Source organism: Pseudophryne corroboree, chromosome 6 (assembly GCF_028390025.1).
Source record: "Pseudophryne corroboree isolate aPseCor3 chromosome 6, aPseCor3.hap2, whole genome shotgun sequence".
Taxonomy (NCBI): domain Eukaryota; kingdom Metazoa; phylum Chordata; class Amphibia; order Anura; family Myobatrachidae; genus Pseudophryne; species Pseudophryne corroboree.
In genome coordinates, this window is record NC_086449.1 from 791,456,518 (window position 1) to 791,470,914 (window position 14,397).

At 37.5% G+C, this 14,397-nt stretch overlaps 1 protein-coding gene across 32 annotated transcripts in view; it reads left to right on the plus strand.

Moving 5' to 3' along the window:
* LOC134933540 (protocadherin gamma-B1-like) overlaps positions 1-14,397 on the plus strand; it is a 543,090-nt gene that overhangs the window by 389,798 nt on the left and 138,895 nt on the right. Inside the window, exon 1 of one of the 32 annotated variants that reach the window (XM_063928824.1) lies at positions 285-2,846. The exons of 30 other annotated variants lie outside the window; for them this stretch is intronic. In XM_063928824.1, coding sequence (XP_063784894.1) covers positions 417-2,846 — 2,430 coding nt within the window. In that variant the 5' untranslated portion in view covers positions 285-416. Of the gene's footprint in view, positions 1-284; positions 2,847-7,669; positions 10,250-14,397 lie in introns of those variants that run through there. One more of the 32 variants, XM_063928821.1, reaches the window with a different exon arrangement.

Sequence of the window (14,397 nt, forward strand, 5' to 3'; positions counted from 1 at the left end):
TATGCACAGATATTGCTACTTTACTTGATATATAAATTCCGTAATTCCATTCATGTAGACAATACATTTAAGAATCTTAATATATATGTTACACAGTTACCATTGCATGATAACAAAACTGATATTTAATACTGAAAACATTTCAGTACTGCAGTTCCTCACTTACGCCTCAGAGCGCCGCTGTTAGACCAATAAGGAGAAGAATACAGAGCTGGAGATCCACTGGTATTTTCATCACTCACACACACTGCAGATCTGCAGGAAGACACACAGCCATTTTCTGGATTCTCTCTACACAGAATACAGGATATTTTCACAAACACTTGGATTTATAATTCTATATGTTATAACTCACTGGATTATAAGTATCAACCATCAGAAGGATTATATTTTGATGAAGAATTTGGGTAAAAAGGATGGCTGAGATGAAACCTCACACACAGACATACAAAGGAATCAGATGGCAAGTAATATTTCCCTTCTTATTATCATGGCTGTGTCATTCAGTCTCTGGTCAGATTCATTATTCTATTGTAGAAGAGATGAGAAAAGACTCTGTTATAGCAAATATTGCAGAAGACCTTGGATTAGATATAAAACAGCTCTCATCTAGAAAACTGAGAATTGATTCACATGTTGCAAAGAAATATTTTTATATCAGTCTAGATAATGGGAATCTGTACATTAAGGACAGGATAGACAGAGAGACACTGTGTGGGGCAGCAGCTACCTGCTTCCTAACCTTTGATGCTGTGGTTGAAAATCCCTTAAATGTTTTTAGCATCAATATAGAAATTAAGGATATAAATGATAATTCTCCAAGATTCTTTCATGAGATGTTTACTGTAGAAATGATAGAATCTACATCACCAGGAACCAGATTTGTATTACAAAGTGCAGAAGACCCAGATATTGGTGTGAAATCAGTACAGACATACAGGCTCAGTAATAATCAGCATTTTACACTGTCTGAAAGCAGCAACCCAGGTGGGAGCACATTCCCAGAACTTGTGTTAGAGAAACCTTTAGATAGAGAGACACAAAATATTCATGAGTTAATTATAACTGCCTTGGATGGAGGAAACCCAGTGAGATCTGGTACATCTTTAATAAGGATCCTTGTTACTGATGCCAATGACAATTATCCAGTATTTTCTCAGCAACTGTATAAGGTCAGTGTGAATGAAAATACTGCAATAGATACTACAGTAATCACTATAAATGCAACAGACAGAGATGAGGGAGTCAATGGACAGATCACATATTCCTTCAGCAAAACATCAGGAAATGTCCATCACACAGGTACTTTCAGTATTAATCCTCTAAATGGTGAAATTAAAATAAATAAACCACTAGATTTTGAATTGGCAAGAACGTACGAACTATCTATACAAACTAAAGATGGAGGTGGCCTTGTCGCCCATTGTAAAGTATTGGTAGAGGTAATAGATGACAATGACAATGCTCCTGAGATATCCATCACATCATTATCTAGTCCTATTCCTGAGGATTCTGCACCTGGCACAGTGATTGCCCTGATTAAAGTTCATGATCAAGATTCAGGAGCAAATGGAGAAGTTGACTGTAAATTAACAGAATCATTTTTTAATATATTACTATCATCTGGCAGTTATTACAGAATTGTTACTACTGGGTTTATGGACAGAGAGAAAGTATCTAGATATAACATCACAATTGTAGCTACTGACAGAGGATCTCCCCCACTTTCCAGCAGAAGAACCATCACATTAGAGATATTGGATGTTAATGACAATCCACCATTATTTATTAAATCTGTTTATGTTGCTTATGTGCCAGAGAACAACTTACCGGGAGCCTCAATATACAGCGTGCAAGCATCAGACCCTGATACTGGAGACAATGCTAAGATTATTTATTCACTATTCAGCAATAATACAGGTGATTTTTCAATATCTTCTTATCTCTCCATGAATATAGAGACTGGAGTTCTCTATGCTCAGAGATCATTTGATTATGAGCAGCACAAGGAGTTCCTATTACAGGTAACTGCTAGAGACAATGGATCCCCATCTCTGAGCAGTAATGTAACATTAATTATCCGCATAGTAGATCAGAATGATAATGCACCAAAGATCTTGTACCCATCAGCAGACAGTGGTGGCCCAGCTGTGTTTGAGATGGTCCCTTTTGCCTCTGAGCAAGGATCATTAATAACTAAGGTGGTTGCAGTGGATGCAGACTCTGGACATAATGCGTGGCTCTCTTATCACTTCATACAAGTGTCAGAACCATCTCACTTTGCCATCAGTCAGCACACAGGTGAGATCAGAACATCACGTGTCTTTCAGGAGAAGGATATATTGAACCACAAGGTTGTGGTAATGGTGAAGGACAATGGAGACCCCTCTCTCTCAGCTACAGTCACCTTAAGCCTCATTGTTGCAGATCATTTCCAACAGGTGGTTCCTAAACTCAGTAATCATCTCAATGATGAAGATCCTCAATCTAATTTGCAATTATACTTAGTAATTGCCCTAGCACTAATTTCCTTGCTATTTATTGTTACCGTGATGTTGGTCATTATTTCAAAATTCAAGAAGTCCCAACCACCCCCATTTTTTGGTCCACTTAATTCAAGTTTATATCCTCAAGTTGATCCCAGGATCCTTTCTCAATATACAAATGGGACAATGACACTTCCTTACTCATACAATGTGTGTGTGGCTTTGGATCCCAGTGAAAGTGACTTTACTTATAGGAAACCAAAGCAAGATGTCCCTGTGGATAATCTTATTGATGCTGATGATTCAGGACTTGGGAATGAAAATGTTAAAGAGGCTTTGCCAACAAGTAATCTTATACAGGTAGGTGAGTGAGTGAGTGATTGAATTTATCAGAATAATATGGTGCTCCTTATTTCATTGTAAACATATGTCCCTTTTTTATACACAAATAAGGAATAGCATCCGTGAAATAGTTATGATTGCGTCTAAGTTATTAGGTCTTCCAGCATCAAATCTGAAGTTGATCCAAGTGTCTCTAGACCCCAGGAGACACAAGAGATATGAAATGGTTTAGCATGTACATTAAGCTAAGGGAGTGTATCCCAAAATAAACATATACATACTGTACTTAGTTGAAAACTTAATCAAAATGAATCAGTCATTAACTACAGGAAGTGTTGATCATAAAAGATCAGTATATAGTAGAGTGGTACGGATGGTGTAATGGTTAGCATTGCTGCCTCACTGCACTGAGGTTGAGGGTTCAATTCCCACCATGGCCTTAACTGTGTGGAGTTTGTATATTCTCCCCATACTTGCATGGGTTTCCTCCTGGTACTCCAGTTTCCTCCCACAATCCAAATATACACTGTTAGGTTAATTGTCTCCTGAAAAAATTATTCCTTGCGTGAGTGTGTGTGCGTGCACGTGTGGTAGGGAACATAGATTGTTAGCTCCACTGGGGCAGGGACTGATGTGAATGGTTAAAATGTTCTCTGTAAAGCGCTGAGGAATATGTGTATGCTATATAATAATAATAATAATAACACATAATAGTAGAGATTAAGTAGAAAATGTGTGATAATGATCATCATTATCAATATTTTACCTGATGCTTTTCTAAGTTTTGACTGAAAATGGATTGTACTAATATGGCATTAAAGTATGGAATCTCTAAATATGTTTTCTAGGAAGTGGTCTGACCAATCAGACCCCTACTTTTATTATGGATGTGCATATTGTACTGTTGGCACAAATGACTGGCTGTGTAGGCTTTGTTTCATAAGACTTTTTACTATTATGTTCTCACATTGCTGTTACTTTACATTTACAAATCACTTTGTTTAGCTATAGTACATGTATTGTAAAATAAGAATATCCAAGCAGCTGTAAGAAAATATTTTATGTAAGAAAAAAAAGAAAACATTTTACACTCTAGAATTAAATTATTTTCATACTGTGACACGTCCTATAGATGGTTTTTATGCAGGACAGTCTTTCACCAGTATACAGTAGTAGGAGTGAGTGACTTTATTGGGAAATTGTACAGATGGGTAATCATAAAACTAGTGTCTATAAGCCATACAGCGTGAGAAGCCTGGCACAATTAGACTATGTTTATTTCTTTAATTTTCGCATCTTATTAACATTTATGCACATACAAAGTCACAGATGAAACACAAAGGAACTTGAAGCCCACTGATATAAAAATGTCGCACATCAAATTGATAAGTACAAACTAGCAGAGTGGGGCTATTTGCCACCATTTGAGCAACAGTGTATAAGGACACATCCATAGTGCAAGCTATATTATATCAACAGGCATATGCAATTCACTGCTATAAATCATACTTGCCTACTCTCCCAGAAGTTGCAGGAGGTTCAAGGTTTTAGGGATAGCCCCCACACCCCCAGAAGAGCAAGCAGATCTCCCGCATCCTGCCCACAACCTAGTGAAGTAGCCAGGATGGAGAGGTAATCACCGGCATGCGCGTGACCGTGGAGAGAGGGAGGGGCTAATAGGATGCAAATTGCATCTTTTTAGCCACAGCCCCTTTCCCACGGACCTGCAAATTGTGGCATTTTCTAGAGGAGGGGGCAGGGCTTGATTACGTAAGAAATCGTCCCAGCCCCCTGAAGTTCCCTGTAACATCTACTCTACAGGATTCTTCTGGAGAGGAGAAATGAAAAGGTATTCTATAAATGTCTCTGTGCTTATATAATTTTTATTCACATTTTGTGTATGTATCTGTTGATATGTTGGTGTTAACTGATGTGCTGTGTGAATACGTCGGGCTCCAAGACAAGTGCCCACAGTTCTATTTAAAGGAGATATTTATTTATTTAGCTTCCCAATTAATGGACATTTCTGTTGTAAAAAAAAGTATGGTATGTTGATGGAATTGTGTACCTATATCACCACCATATATTATCTCATGCTATATAGAAAGGAGATGTACTATGGTGTGCATTCTTCAATGAGGAATAAATCTTTTCTCTCTAGGTGGAAAATTATTACATTTATCATGCTCTGTTTTTGGAGCTTCCTTCAATTTTCAGAACTTGGCAGCAGGAGCTTTTACTATCTTCAGATGGTGTTAGTTCACTCCTACCAATTGGAAGGAGGGATCCATTTAAATCCTTCTGCCAGTGCACATGCATCACTTAAGGATGCACATGTACAGAAATACCCCTTTTCCACTAGCTTAAAAAACACGGGTAAATGAACGGGGTGCGCATTTCCCCATGTTTTTTGCTAGTGGAAACGGCTCCCTCTGCAAAAACCCAGACCAAGAGGAGTTCAACCCAGTAAGCTGTGCAGCGTAAACGGAAGCCATGTCGATGCGACACGGCTCCCGTTCACAGTGTATAGAAGGGTGACGCTGGGAGATCATGTGATCTCCCAGTGGTGCCCCTGCCACGTCACCAGCAGCGTCACCAACCTGCCAATATGCCGGGTTGGTGAGTGCAGTGGGAAAGGGGGCTCTGATGCAGGCCGCAGCCGAGTAGCACCCGTGTCAGGCTCCCGGCTGGACCAGCATCACTAGTGGAAAAGGGGTATAAGAAAGAGCCCAGTAGTGTAAACTTTCATCCAACTGCTATTCATTACCCAGCATGGGAAGATGGGAAGAATTTCTGTTACAGGTTTTTTTGCTTTTTTTATTTGCTTCAGCCTATTCAATTAGAGCCTGTTTTTTGCACCCATTAAATTATCTATTTTTGAGCAAAAAAACATAGGGGGAGATTCAATTGCTTTTGCACACTCAATAACCTGTCTAAAGTGATGGGACATTGGCAGGCACAATTCAATAGGTTTTTTTCATGCATTGATTGTAGCAAGGCAGAGTGGGATTAGCCACATAAAATGGCTAAACCCAACCAAAGTGCTGGGTACAACACAAAAGGAACCATTTTGGAGCCCAAATGGGTCACTTTTCACACATTTCTTCTTGTCAGCACAGGGGGCTGCAAAAAGAAAAATCAGGGCCGGCAGCTGTTTGCGCTCAAACAGAGCGACAATTGAATTGCTCCATCAAGTGTCATCTATTGGCTGCTGGCATGAAAATTTTTTAATTCCCACCCCCCTAGAATCCATGATAGATAAATGGACCTACTGTATGTGTTTTCAGTGCCCGATTCACAAAAACAGGCTTATTATCTGGAATTTTTTTACTGCCTGCAGAGGTCCCGAAAAAAAACATTCCCCAATAAGTGCTGCCAGCGGCCACACTTCAGGGCTTATTGGATAGCCCCGGGGTGTCAATTAACCTATGGCAAATTATTGTGGCTAATTGAATTTCCCCTTTACAGTTAAAAAAGATAGTAACTAAGTCTGCAGTTTCTAAGGTACCTTATTAAGAAAAGAAGTTGGGTTTAGAGGCACCGTGATAAATGTATAATAATAATAATAATAATAACACGCTTTCTAACATGGCCCAAAAAAACGTTAATGAGAATTAAAAAAAACGAATATAAAAATAACATACACTATGCTACGAGATGTATATAAAAGTTCAAAATGATTAATATGAAAATATTGAAAAATGGTTGTGCAGCATGATCTTAAACATTTGGACTTATGGGATAATTCACATGTTAAATGTGCATATATTTAACACAGGCATATATTAAAATTTAGATATTAGTAAAATATCTTTTTAGGAAAATATCTTAAAATTTGTCATAATGGAATGACAACTCGTGAATATTGTCTAATGTGTGTGCAGAATTGCGTGCTCCTATGGATGACATACAAGATAATTTCACTGTGCTGCACAGTCAATCAAATGATATCGTGCGTGTGTGTGCGGCTGTGCATATTGATGCAGAACATAATGAGAGATTGTTCCACCAATCATTAAATTGCTCAGTGTATACCGACAATCTGTGATGGTCCAAGTGAAGCAAATTCACCTCAACCATTGGCACGATTGCCGTTCGCTCTGATCTCACTTCCTTAATATCTATTTAGGAATATATTATTTATAAATGTAAACTTTATAGAAAAATAAACAAATATGTCAATTTGAATTATACATTATAGTACGTTCAAAATATTTGGGATATGGTTCTTGACTTTTACGTCAGAGATTCATTGTTCACCAATAATTGGAAGAATACAAATTATAATTGCGTGACGATGACTCTCTTAATCTATGCAGTATACTGTGTATATATATATATATATATATCACAGAAATATTAAACATGCATTCATATTTAAATAATACTACACACCGAAAGCATGAAAAAGCTGGGTTACACTGGTAAAGGCTGGCAGTGCCACGTGGGTGACATTTTGCCTATCATCCTTCGGTATACATAGATATTTATAAGTTTAATGCAGTTTAAATTAGATATCTGGGGAAAATCAAAAACAGATTTCAGAATATTATTGTAATTTTAATCTTAATATTCTAACCAATAATATGGTGTAAATATTATATACAGTATTATGGTATAGGGATCCTAATATATATAATGCATACCTGCAAATGTAAACTGAATCATAGTATTACTAGTACTGAATGTTGAAAATATATATATACCAGCATTGCAGTTCCTCACTTACGCCTCTGAGCGCCGCTGTTTGACCAATAAGGAGAAGAATACAGAGCTGGAGATCCACTGGTATTTTCATCACTCACACACACTGCAGATCTGCAGGAAGACACACAGCCATTTTCTGGATTCTCTCTACACAGAATACAGGATATTTTCTCTTATTGTCATAAATATTTGGATTTATAATTATATATGTTCTGATTCAGTGGATTACATATACTGCTATCAAAAGGACTATATTTTGCTGAAGATTTCATGTAATTGGGATGGCTGAGATGAAACCTCACACACAGACATACAAAGGAATCAGATGGCAAGTAATATTTCCCTTCTTATTATCATGGCTGTGTCATTCAGTCTCTGGTCAGATTCATTATTCTATTGTAGAAGAGATGAGAAAAGACTCTGTTATAGCAAATATTGCAGAAGATCTTGGATTAGATATTAAGCATCTCTCATCTAGGAAACTGAGAATTGTATCACGTGTGTCAGATAAATATTTTTATGTAAATGTAGACAATGGGAATCTGTACATTAAGGACAGGATAGACAGAGAGACACTGTGTGGGGCAGCAGCTACATGCTTCCTAACCTTTGATGCTGTGGTTGAAAATCCCTTAAATGTTTTCACAGTTAAAATAGAGATTCAGGATATAAATGATAATTCTCCTGTGTTCTTACCTGATACATTCACATTAGAAACAATTGAATTTACTGCGCCTGGAACAAGATATTTATTACAAATTGCAGAAGACCCAGATATTGGCATGAATGCAGTACAGAGATACAGGCTCAGTGATAATCAGCATTTTACACTGAGTGAAAGCAGCAACCCAGATGGTAGCACATTTCCAGAGCTTGTGTTAGAGAAACCTTTAGATCGAGAGACACAGAATATTCATAAACTAACACTAACAGCCTTAGATGGAGGAAACCCAGTGAGATCTGGTACTGCCTTAGTAAGGATCATTGTCACTGATGCAAATGATAATTTTCCAGTATTTAAACAACAAGTATATAAAGTCAGTGTGAATGAGAATACTCCAATCAATACTACAGTAATCACTGTTAATGCAACAGACAGAGATGAGGGAGTCAATGGACAGATCACATATTCCTTCAGCAAAACATCAGGGAATGTCCATCACACAGGTACTTTCAGTATTAATCCTATAAGTGGTGAAATTAAAACAAATAGTCAGCTAGATTTTGAATTGACAAATAATTATGAACTCTCTGTACAAGCAAAGGATGGCGGTGGCCTTGTCGCCCGAAGTAAAATATTGATAGAAGTGATAGATGAAAATGACAATGCTCCTGAGATATCTGTAACATCATTATCTAGTCCTATTCCTGAGGATTCTATACCTGGTACAGTGATAGCTCTGATAAAAGTTCAGGATCAAGATTCTGGAGAAAATGGAGAAGTTGACTGTAATCTTATAGAAGAAATGTCCTTTAATGTATTGCTATCATCTGATAGTCATTATAGAATTGTTACTACTGGTTCCATGGATAGAGAGAAAATATCTAGTTATAACATTACCATGTTGGCTACTGACAGAGGTTCTCCCCCACTTTCCAGCAGAAGAACCATCAGATTAGAGATATCAGATGTTAATGACAATCCACCAATATTTATGAAATCCACTTATGTTGCTTATGTGCCAGAGAACAACTTACCAGGAGCCTCAATATACAGTATACAAGCATCAGACCCTGATACTGGAGACAATGCTAAAATTATTTATTCACTTTTCAGCACTAATACAGAAGATCTTCCAGTGTCCTCTTATCTCTCCATGAATATAGAGACTGGGGTTCTCTATGCTCAGAGATCATTTGATTATGAGCAGTACAAGGAGTTTCTAATACAGGTAACTGCTAGAGACAATGGATCCCCATCACTGAACAGTAATGTAACATTAATTATCCGCATAGTGGATCAGAATGATAATGCACCAAAGATCTTGTACCCATCAGCAGACAGTGGTGGCCCAGCTGTGTTTGAGATGGTACCATTTGACTCTGAACAAGGAGCATTAATAACTAAGGTCATTGCAGTGGATGCAGACTCTGGCCATAATGCTTGGCTCTCGTATCACTTCATACAAGTGTCAGAACCATCTCACTTTACCATCAGTCAGCACACGGGTGAGATCAGGACATCACATGTCTTTCATGAGAAGGATATATTGAATCACAAGGCTGTTGTAATGGTGAAGGACAATGGAGACCCCTCTCTCTCAGCTACAGTCACCTTAAGTCTCATTGTTGCAGATAATTTCCAACAGGTGGTTCCTAAACTCAGCAATCAACTCAAAGACGAAGATCCTCAATCCAATCTTCAGTTCTATTTAGTGATCGCACTTGCTCTCATTTCCTTGTTATTTATTGTAACTGTTTTGTTGGTCATTATATCAAAATGCAAACAATTAAAACCTTCCCCAACCTTTACTTCTCTAAGTACAAATCTGTATCCTCCAGTTGATCCCAGGATGCTCTCCATGTATAGTGATGGAACTTTACCATTTCCCTACTCATACAATGTGTGTGTGGCTTTGGATCCCAGTGAAAGTGACTTTACATATAGGAAACCAAGGCAAGATGTCCCTGTGGATAATCTAATTGATGCTGATGATTCAGGACTTGGTCATGAAAATCTTAATGGAAATTTACCAGCAAACAGTCATATACAGGTGAGTTTGTGTAAAATCTACACATAGGCAAAATGTTAAATGGCTCAATGCTAGCTATATGGCACATGTAATACTATGTGCAATGTCTACTAATGGGGAACACATTGTCTTAAAACTATACTGGGCTGGCAGAGAGAAATATTTTAAGGTTTTTTTTTTAATACCAACATTGTGCCCTATGTCATAAATGATGGTACATTTCCTTTTGGTGGCTCCAATTAGCCCATTGACAATGCTCCCTTTCCCCTGAGACCTCTTCTGTTTCAGATGACAAATTTTAATTGCGGGTAGAGATGAGAGAAACATTAAAAACTACTCTGTGAATTATACACCTCATAAATATACCTCACTTGTATTTGGCCCTAACCACTGCAAAATTAATTAGTCTTTATTGACCCAATGAGTATAAATGTGCACAATGACTGTCAACCCAGTGTCAGACTGGGGCAAAAAAGGGTCCATCAGGAGAAAGCTTTGGTAGCAGGCCATAAGGTGTATGGCCAGCCACCACAGCAGTTTGGCGAACCATTAGAAAGAGCATGGTTTGGCCCCTTAATAAATATACAGTATATAGTAAATACTGCTAGTGCATGCATGAAAATGTACCAGATTAATAATGGCAATGCACTATAGATAATACACCATAGTCCTGTGTAGTATCAGGTAACATATTATTATGTATAATTCAAAGGCACAGTCTGGAACCTGATCCCAAGAGTAGCGGTTGGGCCCTCCGGTAGTGGGACCTTCTGGGGGCTTCCCCTGTACCCCTGTGGGCCAGTCCATCCCTGTTTAAACCGATTGGCAAAACTCAACAAAACTCAAATATTGTATCATTGGAACTTAGCAGCTATTGTAAAATGCTGTGTATTGTAGTGAAGATTGTTGTTAATTATCCTTAACATCATAAATGTGATTTATTTATGAACATGGTGTACTTTTCAATTTTCAGATAGCTCTTATTTCATCTGTTAAACAATATTACTACAGGAATATATCTTCTTACTGTTAGTCATTATGGGGTAGGTATAATAAGCCTTGGAGAGAGATAAGGTGAAGCAGTTGCCCAAAGCAACCAATGAGCTTCTGTCATTTTTTAAAGGACTGTGCTTTATGACAAATGATAGAAGCTGTTTTGGGCAACTACTCCACTTTTTTGTCTCTGAGGGTTGATGTACTTCCCCCAGAGTCTTGCAGCTTCAGTTATATTTACTTATGCAAGAAACTTGGTGCTTAGGGTTATGTTATAGATTATTTATTTTTTAAATGAGTTAAATCAGTATTATTTTTGCAGATGGATTTCTTAGATACATGGAGAAAGATTTTTGTAAACTATATTATTTAAAAAAATATATATCTAAAATTCCCTAATGGGTTTGAAACACCTATATTGTAGACTTTAAATATATTCAGCGTCAATCCTTAAGGTGAAAGTGTTGGTTCCAGAGAAGGGAAATCCTTCTAATTACAGCATACCTGCCAACTTTCAGGATTAGTGACTTGGGACTCCTGCCGCATGTGACCAAAAGGGTGAAAGGTCCTCTGCAAAAGGGAGCATGGCTTCACGGGAATGATGCAATTGTGAGCCATGCCTCTTGTTTTCATCACTGTGGGGTCATGCCCAACATTTTGTGAGCTGCTGTCCATGCCCCCAGCCCATCTGTCTCCCATGAATAGAAGCTGTGTGCATGCGCACATCCTCTATTCACTGCTGCTGTGAGCAGCGAGTGACAGTTGGCCTCCCAATTCCCCCCCGCACAATGGTACACTGCAGAACATGGATGGGACAGTGTCCAAATAACAGGACTGTTCTGCAAAAATCGGGACAGTTGGGAGGTATGCTACTGGTTTGTTGGGGACATGTTATGAAAAATATTATTGTAAGTTGGTATTCTGATGTATCCTCTATATTGAAGCCTTCCAGCCTCTGGAGTTCTTGATGCAGTAGGAAAATGTAAATGTATTTATTTTGTGGATATATCATCTAGCATAAAGTTATTGTATTGTATGGTTTTTTTCCGAATTCTAACATAAGAAACGAGCTCCATAACAAACGTTACCATTTATAGTATGAGTAACTTTCACCTCTTTTTTATGTCTTAGTTTAGAGTAGAGACTTTGTATTTTTGGAATGCTGCTATGGCTTTAAATCTTAGGAAAACATTAGCTTCTACCTGTGGCTCCACCGTCGCCACCTGCACACAACTCATGCACCACCTACACACAACTCTTACACCACAAATGTATTCCAACAGAAGTGAATATGGGCCCAAAGAACCTCTCCTTCTTACCCTTACCATGTGCATGGATGGATGAGGCCAAATGTTTTTGTTATTACTCACCTTCAGTTTGATGGACTGAGATGAACAAAGTGCAGCTTATTTCTGGAAGTTTTTATGAAAATCAGTTCAGTAGTTTTTGCACCAAATTAGAACAAAGACACAGTGTTCTTATAATATTAGGATAGATAGATAGATAGATAGATAGATAGATAGATAGATAGATAGATGCAATTAAATAAATACAATTAATAAGTATTTGCATTATTATAAACTAATAACTGTTTTATAGCTTTAGGGGCATATTCATCATGAAAAAAATGTGCATTGACAATTTTTCGTTTTTAATTCTTTTGCATTTTCTCTCAAGTTTTTTAATTATTCATTATGGCCCCATCTTAAAATTATCACTCCCGAAAAACTGGATTTTTTGTTAAGTCAGGTTTGTGGGAAGTGATAAATTTCACCGTCTGGCTAGCCGAGTACAGAAAGGAGCACTGCAGCCATGCCTTCCCTCCCCCCCCCCCTTGCTGGCACCTAATTGCCAGGGCTGCAGAGGTCATGCCGTGCACCCCCACCCCTACCAGTACCTTATTGCCAGGTCTGTCTGGTTGCAGAGGTCCACTGCAGCCGCGGCCCTCCTCTGCAGCACAAGCTGACATGTAAACGGCAACCTGTGAAGAGATTAGGGGGCTGATTGCTATCTCAGGATGGCAACGAGTTTCAGTTTCAAACTCTGAAAATAAAGCTTTTTTGGAGTTTGATGAACGTCCCAATTTCTACATCTATGGAGAGTGTAGATATTGTGATAAAGGATAATGAATATGCCCCTAAACATCCTTGTACATCCAGAACAAACATTGTGGTTTTGATTTTTGTATTAGAATTTGTACTTAAAATAAAAAGCTATATATTTGTTATCATTCCCACAAGAAAAACTAATCAGGTTTCAGATTTCTTAATGTTTTGTTGATGAAAATTAATGTGATTGAAAGTACTGTGTTTTAGCTTTATTTTATGTTGTACAATATGATTACGTTTGTGACAATTTAAGGTTTTGTACTGTAGTTACATGTTTGGAATACATGTGTGGGTCATGTATGTGGTGAAAGTAAATATAATTGGTGAAGTCTGGTTCAGGAAAGTCTGGATCATGAGAATCCAGGCTCTTGAAAATAATTACTTTGCATTTTTATGTATTGTTCTTATTATCTATTTATTTATGGAATTATAATTTATAGGAAACACCAACATTTTGTTCAAGAGTACTGCCAGGGAAAACCTGAAAAAAATAACTTGAAGTATATGTACAGTACATGACTGGTACCTAGGAAATGTGCTTTAAGAATAAGGTGAACGTTATATAGGTTTGGTCAAACATTTAGTGCCCTATTCCCACAAAGATTTTTATTTTATTAAGAAACAATTTAAGTACCTTTCAGGCATTCATTTGATCATTTTTCTTAACTATCCACATACAAATCGATATCTGCTTTCAAAATCTCCATTGAACAAAGATGTCTGATAGACACAGTCAGTCTGCTATACAGACAGATGTTCACAGTTCTTACTATGTAATGTAATGCGAAGCAGTGGGAACAAATAATTAAAATTACAAGCAGAGCTCAATGGTGTTTCAATGTCCCTCTGCTCACTACATCTTGTGCCATGTGACTGTGGTTGCCTTAGAGATTTATGATATATAAACACATTCTGATTTTTTTCATATAATTTCTGCTTTATTTCAAGTACACTATAAATCATTATACTAGAAACTAACTACAAAACAAAAATAAATAAATAACATTGAGGTGGATATTATTATGATAACATTATCAAGCAGCTTCATATTGTTGAGTTAGCCTGATT